The following is a 15,542-nucleotide window of genomic DNA, read 5'->3' as shown; positions in this document are numbered from 1 at the left end:
CTCTGCTAGTGGTGAAATGTCACAGAAAGCACCGGGTAAAGTCTTACAAGGTAACCACTACTTATAGGTATAAACCTTATACTAATACTAAAAGGTATTTTCCATTTTATAACTTAATAAAACACCAAACAAAGGCACTGCAGTTTAAATGATGTTTATTGTGTCAGTGCATATCCAGTAGTAAAACAGTACCGAATTAAAATTACAGTAATTTAGTTAAACAGTGAAACTGTTGCTAAACCACACGCTTGTTCCAACACAGAACACATCACAGCCCTCCCTCCCTCAGGCAGCTAACACAGTAGCCATGTTTGATCAATGTGTCACATTACACAAACAATTCATCTCGTTTATTAAAGCTTTAAGTAATGTAAACTACTTTGTACTCTGTTCAGAAAAGTGCTCCGACTGTAGTTTAAGTATGGAGTAAGTAAGTGCAGGAGTTTATGAGGTGAGTCAAAAAAATATATATAAAAGACATCTCTAACGGATTTAAGGTGCGTGAGGTCAAAAAACTACTAAGGAGATCATGGGATGGGGACGACAGTCACAGTCTTGAAAGTTCTCACAGAAATACTCAGTCCAACTGATCAATATCAAGATATTCTGAGTGTAAACGTGCTTCAATACTGACAGATCAGTCAAGCGTGTTAGAAATGAAAAGCTTGCTTGCATGTATGTATGTGCACTCACAGTGTGTTTGAAAAACAAACAAAAGGTTAAAAATAAATTAAAAATGTAAAAACAGAATCCCTCAGTAATCTTCTGATGTCGGATTCAAACCAAATTCCCTGAAAGCAGGACATCTAATCTGATCCACAGATCCACGTCATCAGTCTAAACCTTGCCGCCAATAAAAAAAAAGAATAAACAGAGACTATGCTATGATTCAACTGTACAAAAAGTGAAACAGTGGTAACAAAGCCTGGTCCAGGTGAGCAGGAGTGTGAGTCTTTGTCAAAGCAGATATCTAGTGTTGCAAACTATGACTGAAATGTGAATAACACATTAAACTATAAAGCAGTCATCAACTCCTTCTCTTGAGCCAGGCAGTGAGAACTTCTATGTTCATTTCGCCTTCACTACAACTCTACTTGAGCCTCCACGAGGAGAGAGGTAGGGAGTACAATTACCGCACGACCACATACCGTAGCTTACGGCCGGGGTGTGCAGGGTGGAAATCGGGGGATTTGTAGATAAAATATATCATCTTACAATTCACCACAAACTACACGATACAGTAGGTTCAGGCATTTTTAAACATTACAAAGTCAATTTAGGCACTGAGTACTGAGAGATGATGTGATTAGCATCAAGGTCTCCGCCATTCATAATCGTAAAGCCCAATGTGTGTGTCGTTGGTCCGTGTTTGGGATCAGGATGAACACTCGCATCTGTAGTTTTAGGGTCTTGAGTGAGAAACAGCTGTGGTAAGCAGACAGCATCACGGGTGACCAGCCCTTATGTCGCCATCTCTTCTCGGTCGGGCAGGTGGAGGGGGGGGCAGCCGACTCCTGGAGAGCCGGGCAGCGTAGGGAAGAGCCTTGAGGGAGGAGAGCGCTTCCCCTGAGGAATCAGCCAATAGGAAACCAGATGGACATGTTCACAGGAACACACCCTCTTGCTCTCTCACTCACTGGTCTTCTTCAGGACAGAGGGGGTGGAGTCTGTGAAGTTCCTGAGAGCAACAAGCAAGAGGACAGTGACGGTATGGTTGAAGAAAAGTCTGAGGATTTTAATCAGCTCTCTGTTTCAGATTTGATCTTTACCTGATGGGGTGGAGCGGCCAGCTGGACTGCACCGGTGTTGGCAGTGCAGAGCTGGGGCTCATCAGCATGGCACTGTAGATGTTGGCTGCAACTACCAGGATGCAGAGGAGGATGGGCCCGATGATGGCGCCCTCCAGACCCAGATAGTACGCTCCTCCTGCCACCGCCAGACCTGTCAGATACGGGTGGCCACCCCTGAGACATAAAGGGAACAGATCAACACAAAGAAATACCTCGAAAATAAAACGTTTGACAAAATACAAAATTATAAAACATAAATGTACAGATTTTTACATACTTTCCTCACACATAATATAAATTGTGATGTATTTTTTTACATTACTCAAAGCACACCAACCATGCATAACAATAACAGTAGAGAGCAACTGAAACAGTACAATTAACCCAAATAGTGGACTCGATAACTGCGGGACGTTTGTGTAAAATTAGCATTTTGGATGAGCAGATTATGTCCTGTGAATATTGCATCAGAGATGAGTTTTCCTGATATTTTTAGCAACTTTTCATACAGTTCTCTTCGTATTATGTATTTTTTAACAATCACACATACTTAATATGCTTCTTCTCTTCGTTCTATTAGCTCTTTGGTTGAACTGCGTACTTTTGTAAAGCAGGCCAAGTCTGCTCAGCAGAGTGAAAGCTCTGTGAATATATTTTGTATTGAGGCCTCACTGTGCCCTTATGCTGTCAGATGTTTTTTTAAATATAAAAAAAGTTTTCTTACACCTCGCAAAATCAAGAAGACCTTGTGATCCCCTGTGATGTAGACCATTAACACATGCCTTTATAGCAGCTGTGAATTATTGGATTTTATAATGAGAAAGCAGCATCGCAGAGAGATTTGAAGTGTGTCCCTGAATGCATCTGCATAACATAAGTGCAATAAACATTATCTTTGATTTAAAAAATATAAATGCAACTAATAAATGTGTGTGGAAAGTGGATTTTAACAGCATCCATTTAATTGACTTTAACTCACATACATGAGGATGGAGCCCAACCATAAATGCAAAGTTTGCTTTTGAAAATACCTAATAATGTAAATGATATGTTATTGGAATTGACTGTAACGAGGAAAGCAATTTTACTAAATATGTTTTTCCTGTAGTCGGTTTCCTCTCACCTTAAGCCTGATCCCAACTAATTCTTTTTGTGACACAAAATTATGACTTAACGTTAACTAAATGAAGTACTAACCATGCAGAGCAGCGCTACAGGAAACACTATTCAGAGGGGAAACTTCCACACATGGCCGAGATGCCAATAACAGCTGAGATGGAGCATTATCGGCCCGCTGTTTGGTGTTATTTTCCATCTCCAACAGCTGACTGTTTATGAAACTGACTGAGGCAAATGGACACACTGTTTGTACTTACATAGACAAAGCCATATTTGGATACCGACCAGGCGGTTGGTTTGTTGACATTTGTTGGTCAAATGTGTCAATGCAAACACACAAGCTGGTAACAACGGTGTCATGCACACATACCCCGATATGTCAGAGTAGATAGCTGTATCTACAAAATATGTTGGAAGCAAGTGGAAGATCAGCAGCAGCACAGCCTTGACGCCTTCGCCCTGCACCAACCACAGGTCGCACACCGCCGGTACTGCTGCCCAGTAGGTCCCCAGGAACGGCACTGCACCCAGGATGGCAGCCAGGGCTTCGGTCCAGGAAAGAAGGATACAAAGAGTGAGAAAACACTGACTGTGGCTTGGCAGGTGCAGGTATAGTGACAGCCTGATCCGCTGCGAACACGCTGACTCACCAGAAGGAATGAAGACAATGTTGATGCCAAAGATGGTGTGAGTGAGCCAAGTGTAGAGGCCGTAGAAGCCAGCCATTTTCAGAGAGGCATCGAACACTCCTCTTTAAAATACACACACACACAGACAAGGTCAAAAATAATCATGAGATGTTTAGATTAAATGTCACTGCACCCATGAGTTGAGTGTTTGTGTGTGTGACTACCTGATGGCCTCTTCTACAGACTGGCCAATGATATTTGAGGAGGGTCCAGGCTGAGAGAGGGGGGTCAGGCTGATCACCCATTTGACAGGTTTGTAGTATTCACCACTGGAGCTCAGCAGGTAGAAGAGCGTGGTCAGAAAAATCACCTGTGTATAAACATGTATGATGACCAAGTTCACTGTAGCACAACTAATCCACCTGAACCTGTTCTTATTTATGGTCAGAAAAAACGCCTTTACTCATAAATCACCAAAGAATGTATAACAGAATAGTTGTTCCCTTCATGACTCAGGGATGTGGATGTATTCAAGATCTGTTGCACATGGACTTCAGAACCAATGCTGGAGACAATGAGGGCACTTAATGGCGGATCACATTCACTCTTACTTTTTGTCTTGCCCCATTTTACAGCCGTTCTGGTCAAAGAGTAAATTAGGATTTGATATTGAGCTCACTTTTCTCTCTGAAGGAAAAATATCTAAGGAACTGAAAACCAGAGACTAATATTTAGTAAAAATGATCATGGTAGCAAGACAGAAGGCAATTACAAGTTATTAAAGAAACTCCCACGTTGAACCAATGTACTGCAAACAGCATATACAGTACGGGACATATGACATCCAGTTTAACATTACAGAGTATTGAACTAAATGGGATTCATACCTGACTAACAAAGAGTCTGACAACACAAAGAATGCAGTTGTAAACATGAATGAAAGTGTACCATTTTGTTTAAAATTATTCCATTAAAACCAATCTGCATATGTTTTCTTTGTAACTTCCAGATCTCCAAGTGAGAACTGACGATAAATACAATTATAATCTGACCTATCTAGACCAAGAACACATTCTTTTTTAAAGCAGATGAGTAAAAATGCATCTAATGGCTACCATACAAGGTCCATCACCAACCATAAACTGAAAACAGCAGGCATTAACTGATTTACACTCAATAGTTTACAGTGTTTCATACCAGACTCAGGACAAAGTTGAGTAGAGCCGTGCCGCTGTGGAATAAGACCGTGAGGAGAGTGGTCGTAGTGGAGAAGAGGAGCCCAACATTTCTACTCATTACCACCCACAGAGACTCCAGGATCTACAAAACAACAAGGCAACAATAAACATGTCATCCACAGGAAAACTGTACACCCCTTTGAGACACAGTTGTAAATATGTCAACAACGATTTATGACCCGCAGTTATTAAAACGGCCACTGTAGGCCGACAGGCAGCACTCATTCCAGCACCTTTCATCATGATTTATTCACATTCTCAGAAATATCAGGACAAACAAATGATGTCGCACCCTTGGGCATGAGCCAAACTTTTTTTTAATGAACTGTCTGTAATATTGCAGGTGATGCATGTATAACAAAACATATGCAAATACTCATACAGAGGAGAGTGTTAAACACACTCTAACTTACAGACAGCAGAGTCTCAATATTTTCCTGCAGGAAGGAGGCGATGTCCTTCCAATCCAGGATGTCACCTAGCCAGCTATTCTGTCTCTGAACCAACTTCTGACCACGGTGGCGTCCTGGGTGGGTCATGTTCTGGCAAAAATGTATTAAATAGTTTGAGAGTATGACATTTCAAGGGGATAAACCTCTCATCAACATCAGGGAATTAAATGGACTGGCCTGACCTCCACCGTCCTCACACTACCTTTACAAACCAGGACTGGTACAGTCTGTCCCAAAGCTCCAACACCTGTTTCTCAATCACAGCTGTGTGGTTCACCTTGTCTCCTAACATCTTATGTAGCTGCACAAAAGACGAAAGAGTCAATGCATAACATACTAATGAAGAATGCAGTGGAGAAATCAATGTGAAATATATAGATGGTAATTATTCTTACCTTTTGTGTTATGTATTCTCTACCGTGTTGATAAACATTAGTAGCAGCTGAATTTAGAGCCTTCTGCACCACACGAGCCTCTGGAAGCCAACTAGAGTGCGACAACGTAAGAAAAAGAGAGAAAGTTGTTAAACAGATGAAAAATTATAAAGTCTGAAAGAGAAATAGACAAATAAAAAGAGAATAAACTGTCATACTTGGCCCATTCTGGATGGTTAGACACAGTCTCGTTGATGAGGTTACTGGTTACGTTGATGATGTGAACACTTTCGTGATGAACCTGGAAAGATAACATTTACTCTGTTATCCAAGACGATGTCTCAGCACCCATGAACTGTGAAGTCATTTCAAGGAACAAAAAAAAGTACCATAGCGGTGAGCAGCAGAGCCATGAGCAGTGTCCCTGTGACCAGGAGGAAGATGATGAAGATGCTGATGATTTTATCCAGGGATCGCTCCAGCCACACAATCATCTATGTATGTATAGAGGGGAGGAGGAGGAGGAGGAGGAGGAGGAGGAGGAGGAGGAGGAGGACACAGATGGGAAAATAAACAGAGGGATGAGATATAAAGTCAGTACAAGTGTGAAGAGGTTGTAAACATACAGTGATCAGACACATGGAGAAACCTGTGTCCCTGTGTCCTTCCCATGTGAAGAAGCCGTTTTGGGTCTAAAAGCTGCCCCCGTGGGCCCTGAGAACAGTAAGGCAGTCTGAGCGAACAGCCAGGATATCTGTACACATGCATGCGCACATCCTTACACTTTAACATGGACACATGCAAGTGAAAAACTCAGGCTGTGTGCTTTTGAATGCATGACTCTTCAGTCTGTGTCTTTTATTCTAAAAGTGTCCATCAGTCTCTCAGGCAAAGTTCATTCTGTTGAGAGGTGGCGAAACTCTTAACTCAGGTTTCTCAATGCTCCAAAACTGCATTAACAGCCAACTTATGACAGTTTTAGTCTCCGTTTGTATGTGTGTGTTAATGTCACAAAAGCCATGTGTTAATATCAAGTTACTAGAGTCAATGGCAAGTTACTGGAAGAGGCTCTGTTAGTGGACACCTTCTCTCTCCCATAAGGCCATGTGCTCATGGTTGTCATTATTATTATGACAGTAAAGTTATATTGCTGTAAAGGTCTTCTTACTGCCTTTCAGCTACACAATGTGCTATAGTCCTTAAGTCTAGAATAAATGGTTTAATATTCTAGCTGTTATCTGTTGGACTCTTTTCTTGTCAGAGAAATATAGCCTTACCTTACAGAAAAATTATACTTGGTAGGCTAACTGATTAAATCCAATACAGCAAAAAACTGATTAACAAAAAAATGGAAACACCAACATCAGCAAAGACTATAATTTTGAAATAACATCAGAATCAGGCAAGTTACTGTAGTGCAGAGTACCATAATACAACACAAGACCACTAATGAAGTTTAAACAGGCCACACATTCAGTGCAGTAGTTATAAACACTGTATTTTAAATGCAGCAAGGGGGGAAAAAATCATGAATGAAAAACATAATTAATATTACAACCAATTATTTTCAGAAATCTGAACGCCTGAGTGAGACTTTAACTAAGGAACCCAGTGGACACCGTCAAGACACCTCTGGCTATTTAAACACTGTGGTGCATATCTGTAACCATGCCAGGGTTCAAGACCTTTAAACAATAATGCTGGCAGGTTTCTATACTCTCCTATTGTCAACAAATCTCATAACAAGACCAACAATATGTTAGTCCATCTCTCCATCTTTTCCAACTTCCAAACTCTGTCTGTAGCACTCAGCCCCAACCTTTGTACCTACTGAAGACGTATATCTTTAAAAACAGCTCACAAATGAAGTGTATGACTTCAAACAGCTGGGCACTGTAGTTTTTGTCAATTGTTACTCAAACAGGAGTAAATAATGTAGTTATTGGGGACTATTTTTAGCCACAGATTCAGTGCAGTAGTTTAGTGAGTATTCATAAAAGCAGCATGGTGAATATGGGATACTCAAAATAAACTACAGTGCCCAGGCACATGCACCCAATGCATACGTGTTGCTCTATAATGTGTTTTTAATAGTTTTTGAACAACAATGGAGCTCTGTGGCACACAGACTAGATTCATTTATTGTTGGTTTTGGTCTTTTCATGGGATTTGTAGATAATAATAATAATAAAAAGGTAGAATATTACTTTGTTCTTTAAGCAAATCCCTTGTCTCTAAAAACTAGAGCTTCATGAGGAAACGTCTAACATGCTACTACATGCAGTTCAGGCCTCATACGATAGCACCACAAAGAGAGGTGAAGGTCTTCTAAAGGTAAAAAAAAGTCGTTCTTTAGGGCTTCATATTGACAAGGTGTTTCCATTGTTTTGTCCATCCATAGTCCCATTCCCACCAATAAAAGCTCCTGAAGCGTAACCACATCTCTCCAAGGGTTCTCTCTGGGAGATGATGGGCAGCGTTTCTCTTACATCATTATTAAAACCATAGTTAACATCAGGCTTATCCACCAACACCTATTGAGAAACACTGCCCTCTCCTCCCACTTAGCTCTGCTCTGTCTACATCAGCCATCTTTCCATGCAGCTCATACAAGACAAAACCTGCCAGTCAGACCACAGCAGGGGAAGATACGGACAGGGCTAAGGGGCCAAAGAGTCCCGCCTCCCCGAACGTAGCTTCCTGTCAAAATAAAAGCAGGAAGCAGGAAAGCAGGAACAAACTTATAAGACAGGATGAGAGGGTGATGATAGTGGATGGATAAAGTGCCAGTCCAAGCTACTACAAGGTGTGCTCACGCCTTTACAAACACACCCACATGTATACAGGTTATTTCTTCATCTCTCGCTTTCACTCATACACACTCTTTCTCTCAGCACTCTGCTCGTCCAAGTCATTACCTGCTTGTTAAGCCAATGCCAGAGCTTGGGGGGGAGACAAAGAGACATTGGGAAGATTATTTTTGGAAAGTTCTGTGCAGCAATCATCACATGTACCCGTGCGACAAGAACCCAACGTCTTCGGGCACAGGCAGTGTGGGATCAGGAAGTGAAGCGTGGCAGGCAGAATTTGACTACAGAGTGTCCAGACTGTGGACTGGTTATACAGTGGGATGTGATTACAAACACACACCTCACACACATCTTTTAATGTAAAAGGTGTCAGCAATGAGGCCATTAGTGTCATTGCATGAAACCTTGCAACCAAGAAATGCAATTCATTTGACCTATCACCGCTTCTGAGGGGCGCCACAGTTTTGTCTTGTTTTCAGTGAATTCTATTCATTACTTTTTTAAGTCCTGTTTGTGTTCCCCTAATGAACTTTCCATAGTTTCTTGTAGGTCTGTTTTTGTAAATAAATGGTTCTCTATGTTCACCAGGTAGTTGCTAAGTTTGTCCATCTGCCATCTGCTGCTGCACACGTAGTGTTTTTCAGTTTATTGAAGCGCTTTTGTGAGAGTGTATCAAGAGTAAAATTGCGGGGCCAAAAACAGAAACAATGCTCTGAAAGAAGTTATAAAGATCCATAGAGCTGAACTGTGGGATCATCACTGTAATTCAATACATCTTTAATATAATTTGCGGAGCTTAAATGTTTGTTTTGACGTTACGTTTTTTCTTAATTATGGTGCAAAAAGACAGTTTGTTTGTTTTTTACCTGGGCTCAGCTGTGTCCAAAATATGAATTAATACATGATTGTATATTTGTTTGTTTTTGAAGGAGATTACATTTACAAAAATATCCTTCTGCACTCATGTAGTCCTGAGGAGGTGGATCAGAAAAGGCACCTATCAGGACAAATGATAAAGAAAGAATTTCACACAATGACCAAACCTGATCTGACACTTGTTAGTGTTAGGAAATGTCCTAATTGCACACTTCAAACAATGTGAAGAATCCCTTCTTTATTAAACAATTCAATACCTCTACACGCAGAACTTCATAGTTGTTATATATTGTAGAGAATTACATTTTTGCTGAATTATTTCAATACTTACAGAATATTTTATCCTCTAATCTTTGAACTGCAGATACCCAGTAGACCTGACCTTCAACAGACAGCCCTTGAGGGCCTTTATTGTGGACAGTGACGGATATACCATATGGACGGTGTAAAAGAAGATGTGTTCGTTCCTGGATGAGGATATGTGAAATCAAACATAAAGACAGTGTCGGCCCCCGCGGCACCCGGAGATCGGTCAGAGACGTTACCTTAGTGTCGATACGCAGCAGGAACTGAGCCAAGCCTTTGATTGGTCCCGGCAGCAGGGCCTCTTCTCGCTCGCGTCCAAGCTTCTCCAGCACCACCCACCACGAGGTGAGAGTCCGCTCCGCGAATCCCTTCAGGCCAAAATGGACCACCAGCTTCTTCAGCACCCACACTAAAGCATCAATGCAACATTAGTCAGAGTTCAGCCCATCTGAGAGGAAGCATGTGAAAGGGAGTGTGCATGCATGTGTGTGTTACCAGCCACGGGGATAGGCAGCAGTTGTAGGATCCAAAGGTTGAGCCAGACCTGAACCAGTACAATGGCCCAGACCAGCAGAATAAAGTAGATATCACTGGCTCTGTGGGAGCTTTTCTCTCTCTGGAAGAGGCCGGTTGGTAATGAACGAGACCCCCGAGGGAACCCAGGCGTGGCAGGAAGGGGGCCCAGAGATTGCACCCCATCTTTAAAGGAGATGAGGGCACAGAGGAAGCATATAAGAGGAAGAGAAACACAGAAAAAAGAAACAAGGAGCGACAGTGGTTTGGTTTACCAACCACAACGACCAAATTGTGAAGCCAGAGCAGAAGTGTCTTGAGCTGCAGTTCCTCTAATGAGTCTGAAACATGTTGACTGTCTAGAATAAAAATTCGACTTCTATTTTCTGCGTCTTAATAGTTCATTTGACTACTTCTTATGTTCCTATGTGTATCTCTGTGTGAAACACTTAGGGCCTATTTTTTTAGGAACCATGATAGCTAGACGGCTTATCCCAAATCTCCACCTACCTTACTCTAGTAAGATGGAAGCAAATCCATAAAACAAGGTCACAGAGAAACTACCTCCATGTTATATCACAGTTTACAAATTGTATCAAAATGAAAAATCAATCTTACCGGTAGTACAGTTTTCAGAGGGCTCACTTTTCACCTGAAGATTGCTACAGGAGATCGCCATGTAAATAGTGTTAGCAGCGAATGACAACACCTGCCCTGACAGCTCCCCTGCAGCGAGAGAGAGAGAGAGAGAGAGAGAGAGAGAGAGAGAGAGACAGAAAACAACTGTAACACAACAAAGCAGACGGGTTACACTCCAGAGCAAAAAGCAACACACTCTTGTGTGTGTTTGTGTGTGTTCCCCACATGGTCTCATAGCCATGAACATGCCTGTTTGTCTATTTTTTTAAGGGATCAGAGATAAATATAAGCCGGTTTAAACATTTTGACTTTTAGAGCAATAGTTCAACATTTTGGGAAATACACTTATTTGCTTTATTACAGAGAGTTAGAGAAGAAGATTGATACCACCCTCGTGTCCATACAGTTAATATGAAGCTACAGCCAGCCGCTGGTTAGCTTAGCTTAGCATAAACACTGTAAACAGTGGGAAACAGGTAGCCTAGCTTTGTGTGACGGTAACAAAAGCCATCTGTGCCAGCTACTCTAAAGCTCACAAATTAAGCTGATGGGGGGCAGAAGGGTAAATGTGAATGTGAATGTGTGTGTGTGTGTGTGTGTGTGTGTGTGTGTGTGTGTGTGTGTGTGTGTGTGTGTGTGTGTGTGTGTCTCTGTGTGTGTGTGTGTGCGTGGGTGTGTGCGTGTGTGTGCCATAAATCTTCACCTCTGCCAGGGACAGGTGGTTTCTCTTGGGAGCCCACGATGATGAGGATAACCACAACCACAAATATGGGCACCCTCCACGAGCCGGCCAGAGACACTAAAAACAGATCCAGAAATCAGGATGATGAATATGTAGGCCTAATATGTAGGTTGACTGCCTGATATTTTATTACATTGCTGGATATTTCTTGGCAAAAATGTCGACTTCTGGTGCACTACTGCAGCTGAAACACATTCCTAGATACGTTTTTCCATAAAATTATAAAAACACATAAGTAATTACGGAGATAATATTGATCGTATGGTAACAGTTTTATGCAGGCACATGCCAAAACGGAGAATAGTTTCTCAGATTTGCTCACAGCCATGTAAAACCCTGCTCCTTGCTCGCTCAGTCACTTTTAACATTTCACGCCTGAAGGTCAACACCTTTTTTCAGCACGCCTTAAGTGTGCTATAAATACTGGAGACTTCCTCATCTTACGATGTAACTCTGCATACGCTCAGTCTAATGGCCTAGTGGACCTGTAGAGACAGAGCCTTATCTTAACTAGAAAATGACTTCTGCCCCTCGCCTTTGGAAAAACACAGCGTTTAGCCCCGTTCTCTGAACCATGCTTAGAGCCACCTGCGTAGAGTTGAAGAAAATATTCCCTGAGGCAAAGAGGGAGTTTGCATGAAAGTAAGAAAATGACAACTGACGTGTCTAAGCAGGCTTCCCGTTCTCCCCACACACACACTCACCGATGTAGAAGAGCAGGACGGCCCAGACAGGAAGAGCCAGAGCCCTAAGGTAGCGCTCAGTGTGAGGACTCCATTTGAAACAAACCGTCAAGAAGTAGCCAAAGACCACAGTGCACACCTGAGAGGAAAAATTATAAAAAATACAAATAAAAAGAGGGGATGTTATGGTGATAAAGACACAATGAGTCGATGCTTCCACATACTGTATTGTTTAAAAATCCCCTTGCCTTGTTGCAGAATTTATTAATTTCCTGACTGAGTTTAAAGAATGTGGTCAGTGTTTGTGGTGTATACTCATAAAGAAGGGCTCAGCTATAATTCAATATCATTTAAATTTCCAGCCGCTTGTATCAATCATTTTGTAATATCTTTTTATAGAAAATGTTGGTGTCCAAATTCATGATTACAAGCTGAATTTAATTAGAAGCAAACACTGTTTGCGTCAGTATTTGACGACCTGGGAATGAGAACAGGCCGTGAAGAGAGGAGAAACTAAGGTGGTTTCAAAACTCTTCAGGCCCCATCTAGAGCCAGTGTTTGGTTCGTTGTTTTGTTAGTTCCTACTAAACGTTACACGCTGCGCCTTTAATTTATTAGTCGATCAACAGATAATATTAGTCAGTTTGATTATCACTTAAGTTATTTTTTATAGCAAAAAAGCAAATAAACACCTTTGGACACCTTTTTTCACTAATTAATCAAGAAAATAATCTGCATATTAACTCAATAATGTAAATAATCACTAGCGGCTGTCTCATAATACATAACAATAGAACACAGCTCATTGTACTGAACATAGCACAAACACATACCAGCCAACCAGCACTCTGAAGATTAACGAAGAGATTAACTGTCAACAAAACCACATCAGACAGTAACTGAATGATAAATATCACTTCGTCTGAGTATCTGCTACTCTAAATGTCATTAGTGTAACACGACAAAACAACCTGAACTGTTGCACATTTCAACAACACTTAAGGACCTTGAAGTGATCAACCTGTACTTTTCAGTTAACCAACAGACTATAGAAGAAACTATCTGCTGCCGTTTGGTGAGAAAATCATGAAATAAGAAGCTCCAGTCTGTATTCAGCTTGTCACAAAGGTCTCGGTTCCACACAAAGACGTCTTTTTCAATGTAATTTAATATAATGTCCTTCATCCTATTTATAGAGAATGACCCTGTGTCAGTCTGTCTCTATCATTTAGAGAAAGGACAGGCTGTCTGAGGAGGAACATTTAATGAAATTTGAATCTAGTCAAAGCCAGACTGGGCTCGGGCCCCTGGAGCTGTTTTGGAATAATAAGGTATTGATCGACCAGACATTGGAATTGCAGGAAATTAGATCAGCTAAGATACAAGTACAGACATATATTCAGAGAAAAATACTTTCCCCTTTGAGATTAATGGAATAACACTTTATAAGATGCATTCAAAAGTGAATGTAATTCATACATTTTGCAGCTATTTGTCGTTCTGCAACCCTTTTAATTCAGTATTATACGTTTATCAGCTATTGATTATCGTTAATGGAATTATGTTTGGGTGATCATATTATTCTGAGCTCATTTTATGTTCATTTACTCCACTCCTTTTTCTCAATTACTCATTTGAGCTATAAAAATGTTAAATAATAGTGATAAAGTCCAATCACAATTTTCAAAAATGCAGGTTTTCATATTCAAATTGTCTGTTTTAGATTACCAAAACCAAAATATATTTAATTTGCTATCATAGAAGACCCAAAAAAACAGCAGATATTCACACTGGAGAAGCTGGAACCAGTGAACTTTGGGCATTTTTACTCAAAAATAATAAATAAATGATAAATCGAACAGCTTTAAAGGGACTGTTCCACTGCCTTTAATACAGTCCAGCCCCACTTACTCTTAAAGCCTTGACCTGAATGTCAGCAGCAGTCTGGACCTTTGAGTCAAACAATTCCTGAGAGAATCAACACCACCCATCTCAACTGCCCTGTCCTGAATACTGGAGTCCCTCAGGGATGTGTACTATCTCCCCTGCTGTTCTACACCATATTATAAAGTATGTGGATGACATGAACCTGGTCACCTCCCAGTTGTTGCCATCAGAAAGTGGCCAGGAGAAATCCTACAGCCTACATGCCAGAAAATCCATGTATCACTATAATTATTATCACTTGTGACTTTAAATGTTTAATTCTGCTGTAATATTTAATTACTGTGTATTATTGTGTATTGTTGTGTGTTGTCCTATATGCCAAAGGTGAAATTACATTTTATGTAAATTTAATGGAAAGACTATAACAGTGGTTCTTTGCAGAAATATTATTTTTCACACATTTTCCAAACAGTAATATAATCAATACTGAACAATATTCTTATTAATATTGTGATACTGATTGTTAACATTACCCAGCTCCACTCTGAGCCCGTGTAGGATGACCCAGCTGACCCCAGTGGCATCCACACACAGAGGGTCTTCTGTCATCAGCACAGAGGGAGTGTACCCAGTTGTCACAGTCCATTCACTCACCCACACAGTGTGGAAACAGTCCAGCGCGGCCCCGATGATCCCACAGACGTGCTCGAGGATCACCTGCATGCCGATGACGCTCCAGAAAAGGTAGAGGAAGTAGACCAGCGGCGCCCCGGCCCCGATCACCAGCAGCACCGTGAGCCTCTCCAGAACCAGCTTGCCCATCGCCTCCACCCCGTAGTTCACACACCACACCGGGACCAGCAGGGTCCCCAGCAAGATGGGCGTCCCGGTCTCCTGCAGGCCGCTGAGCCACGATCGTCCGAGCCGGGCCAGCGAGTGCTTGAAGGGATGGAGGAAGGTGCCGCAGAGCACTGCCCACAGCAGCGGGCGGAGGAAGGCCTCCAGGATGAAGTAGACCAGGATAGCGGCTCCGCAGCAGATAGCCACAAAGATCATCGCCCCCGTGTTGTAGAAGGCCTGCTTGATGTTTTTGTCAAACTTGAGGGACGAGGGTTGGGTTAGCAGCTGGCTCACCATCCCGACGGCCGGCTGCACGCTCTCGGAGAAAGAGACGAAGTGAGGCCGCTCACAGTGAGGGCTCTCCGGGGAAGAGACGGCGGCGGGCTCCGGCGCCGAGTCCTCCTCGTCTGCCATGTTCTCCGATTCCGCCTCAGTTATTACCCGTCTTACCCCGACGGTCCCACCGCGTGAGGAAGGAAAACATGTGACGTAGCACTAACGAAATGCCCAAGCGCACTATGGGCAATGAAGTACCCTTCAAAAAAAACACCCTTCCTGTAGTTTGTTTTTTATTTTCATATCATATCATTCTCAGTTTTCATGTTTATTTTGGTGTTTTGTTTGTTGTATAGTTATTACTATTT

At 41.8% G+C, this 15,542-nt stretch overlaps 1 protein-coding gene across 2 annotated transcripts; it reads right to left on the bottom strand.

Moving 5' to 3' along the window:
- Positions 1 to 138: 138 nt before the first annotated feature.
- tmem245 (transmembrane protein 245) lies at positions 139 to 15,383 on the bottom strand. Of its 2 annotated transcripts, XM_051406515.1 has the most exons (18): positions 14,713 to 15,383; positions 12,193 to 12,310; positions 11,450 to 11,545; positions 10,726 to 10,833; positions 10,090 to 10,293; positions 9,834 to 10,003; positions 8,521 to 8,544; positions 5,992 to 6,096; positions 5,821 to 5,903; positions 5,624 to 5,714; positions 5,431 to 5,529; positions 5,190 to 5,318; positions 4,736 to 4,858; positions 3,763 to 3,908; positions 3,560 to 3,660; positions 3,280 to 3,454; positions 1,770 to 1,964; positions 139 to 1,678 (listed from the first exon to the last, which is right to left on the bottom strand). In XM_051406515.1, exons 1-18 carry the CDS (start codon positions 15,310 to 15,312, stop codon positions 1,630 to 1,632), a joined length of 2,616 nt encoding a protein of 871 aa, XP_051262475.1. In that variant the 5' UTR covers positions 15,313 to 15,383; the 3' UTR covers positions 139 to 1,629. The 2 variants fall into 2 exon arrangements, with proteins under 2 accessions (XP_051262475.1, XP_051262474.1); XM_051406514.1 differs by lacking the exon at positions 8,521 to 8,544 and having other exon boundaries at positions 14,713 to 15,377.
- Positions 15,384 to 15,542: the final 159 nt, after the last annotated feature.

This window comes from Dicentrarchus labrax, unplaced genomic scaffold, assembly GCF_905237075.1.
Source record: "Dicentrarchus labrax unplaced genomic scaffold, dlabrax2021, whole genome shotgun sequence".
In the NCBI taxonomy this organism is placed as follows: Eukaryota; Metazoa; Chordata; class Actinopteri; family Moronidae; genus Dicentrarchus; species Dicentrarchus labrax.
This window is presented reverse-complemented; position numbering and strand designations above follow the sequence as displayed.

Bases quoted from the DNA above. Each gene is read 5' to 3' on its own strand.
- tmem245 (XM_051406515.1), bottom strand. From the start codon at position 15,312: ATGGCAGACGAGGAGGACTCGGCGCCGGAGCCCGCCGCCGTCTCTTCC. The intron at 10,004-10,089 runs GTAACACACACA...TTGATGCTTTAG, and splicing joins GCTGCCTATCCCCGTGGCTG to TGTGGGTGCTGAAGAAGCTG. The intron at 5,319-5,430 runs GTAGTGTGAGGA...CATTTTTGCCAG, and splicing joins ACCAGTCCTGGTTTGTAAAG to AACATGACCCACCCAGGACG.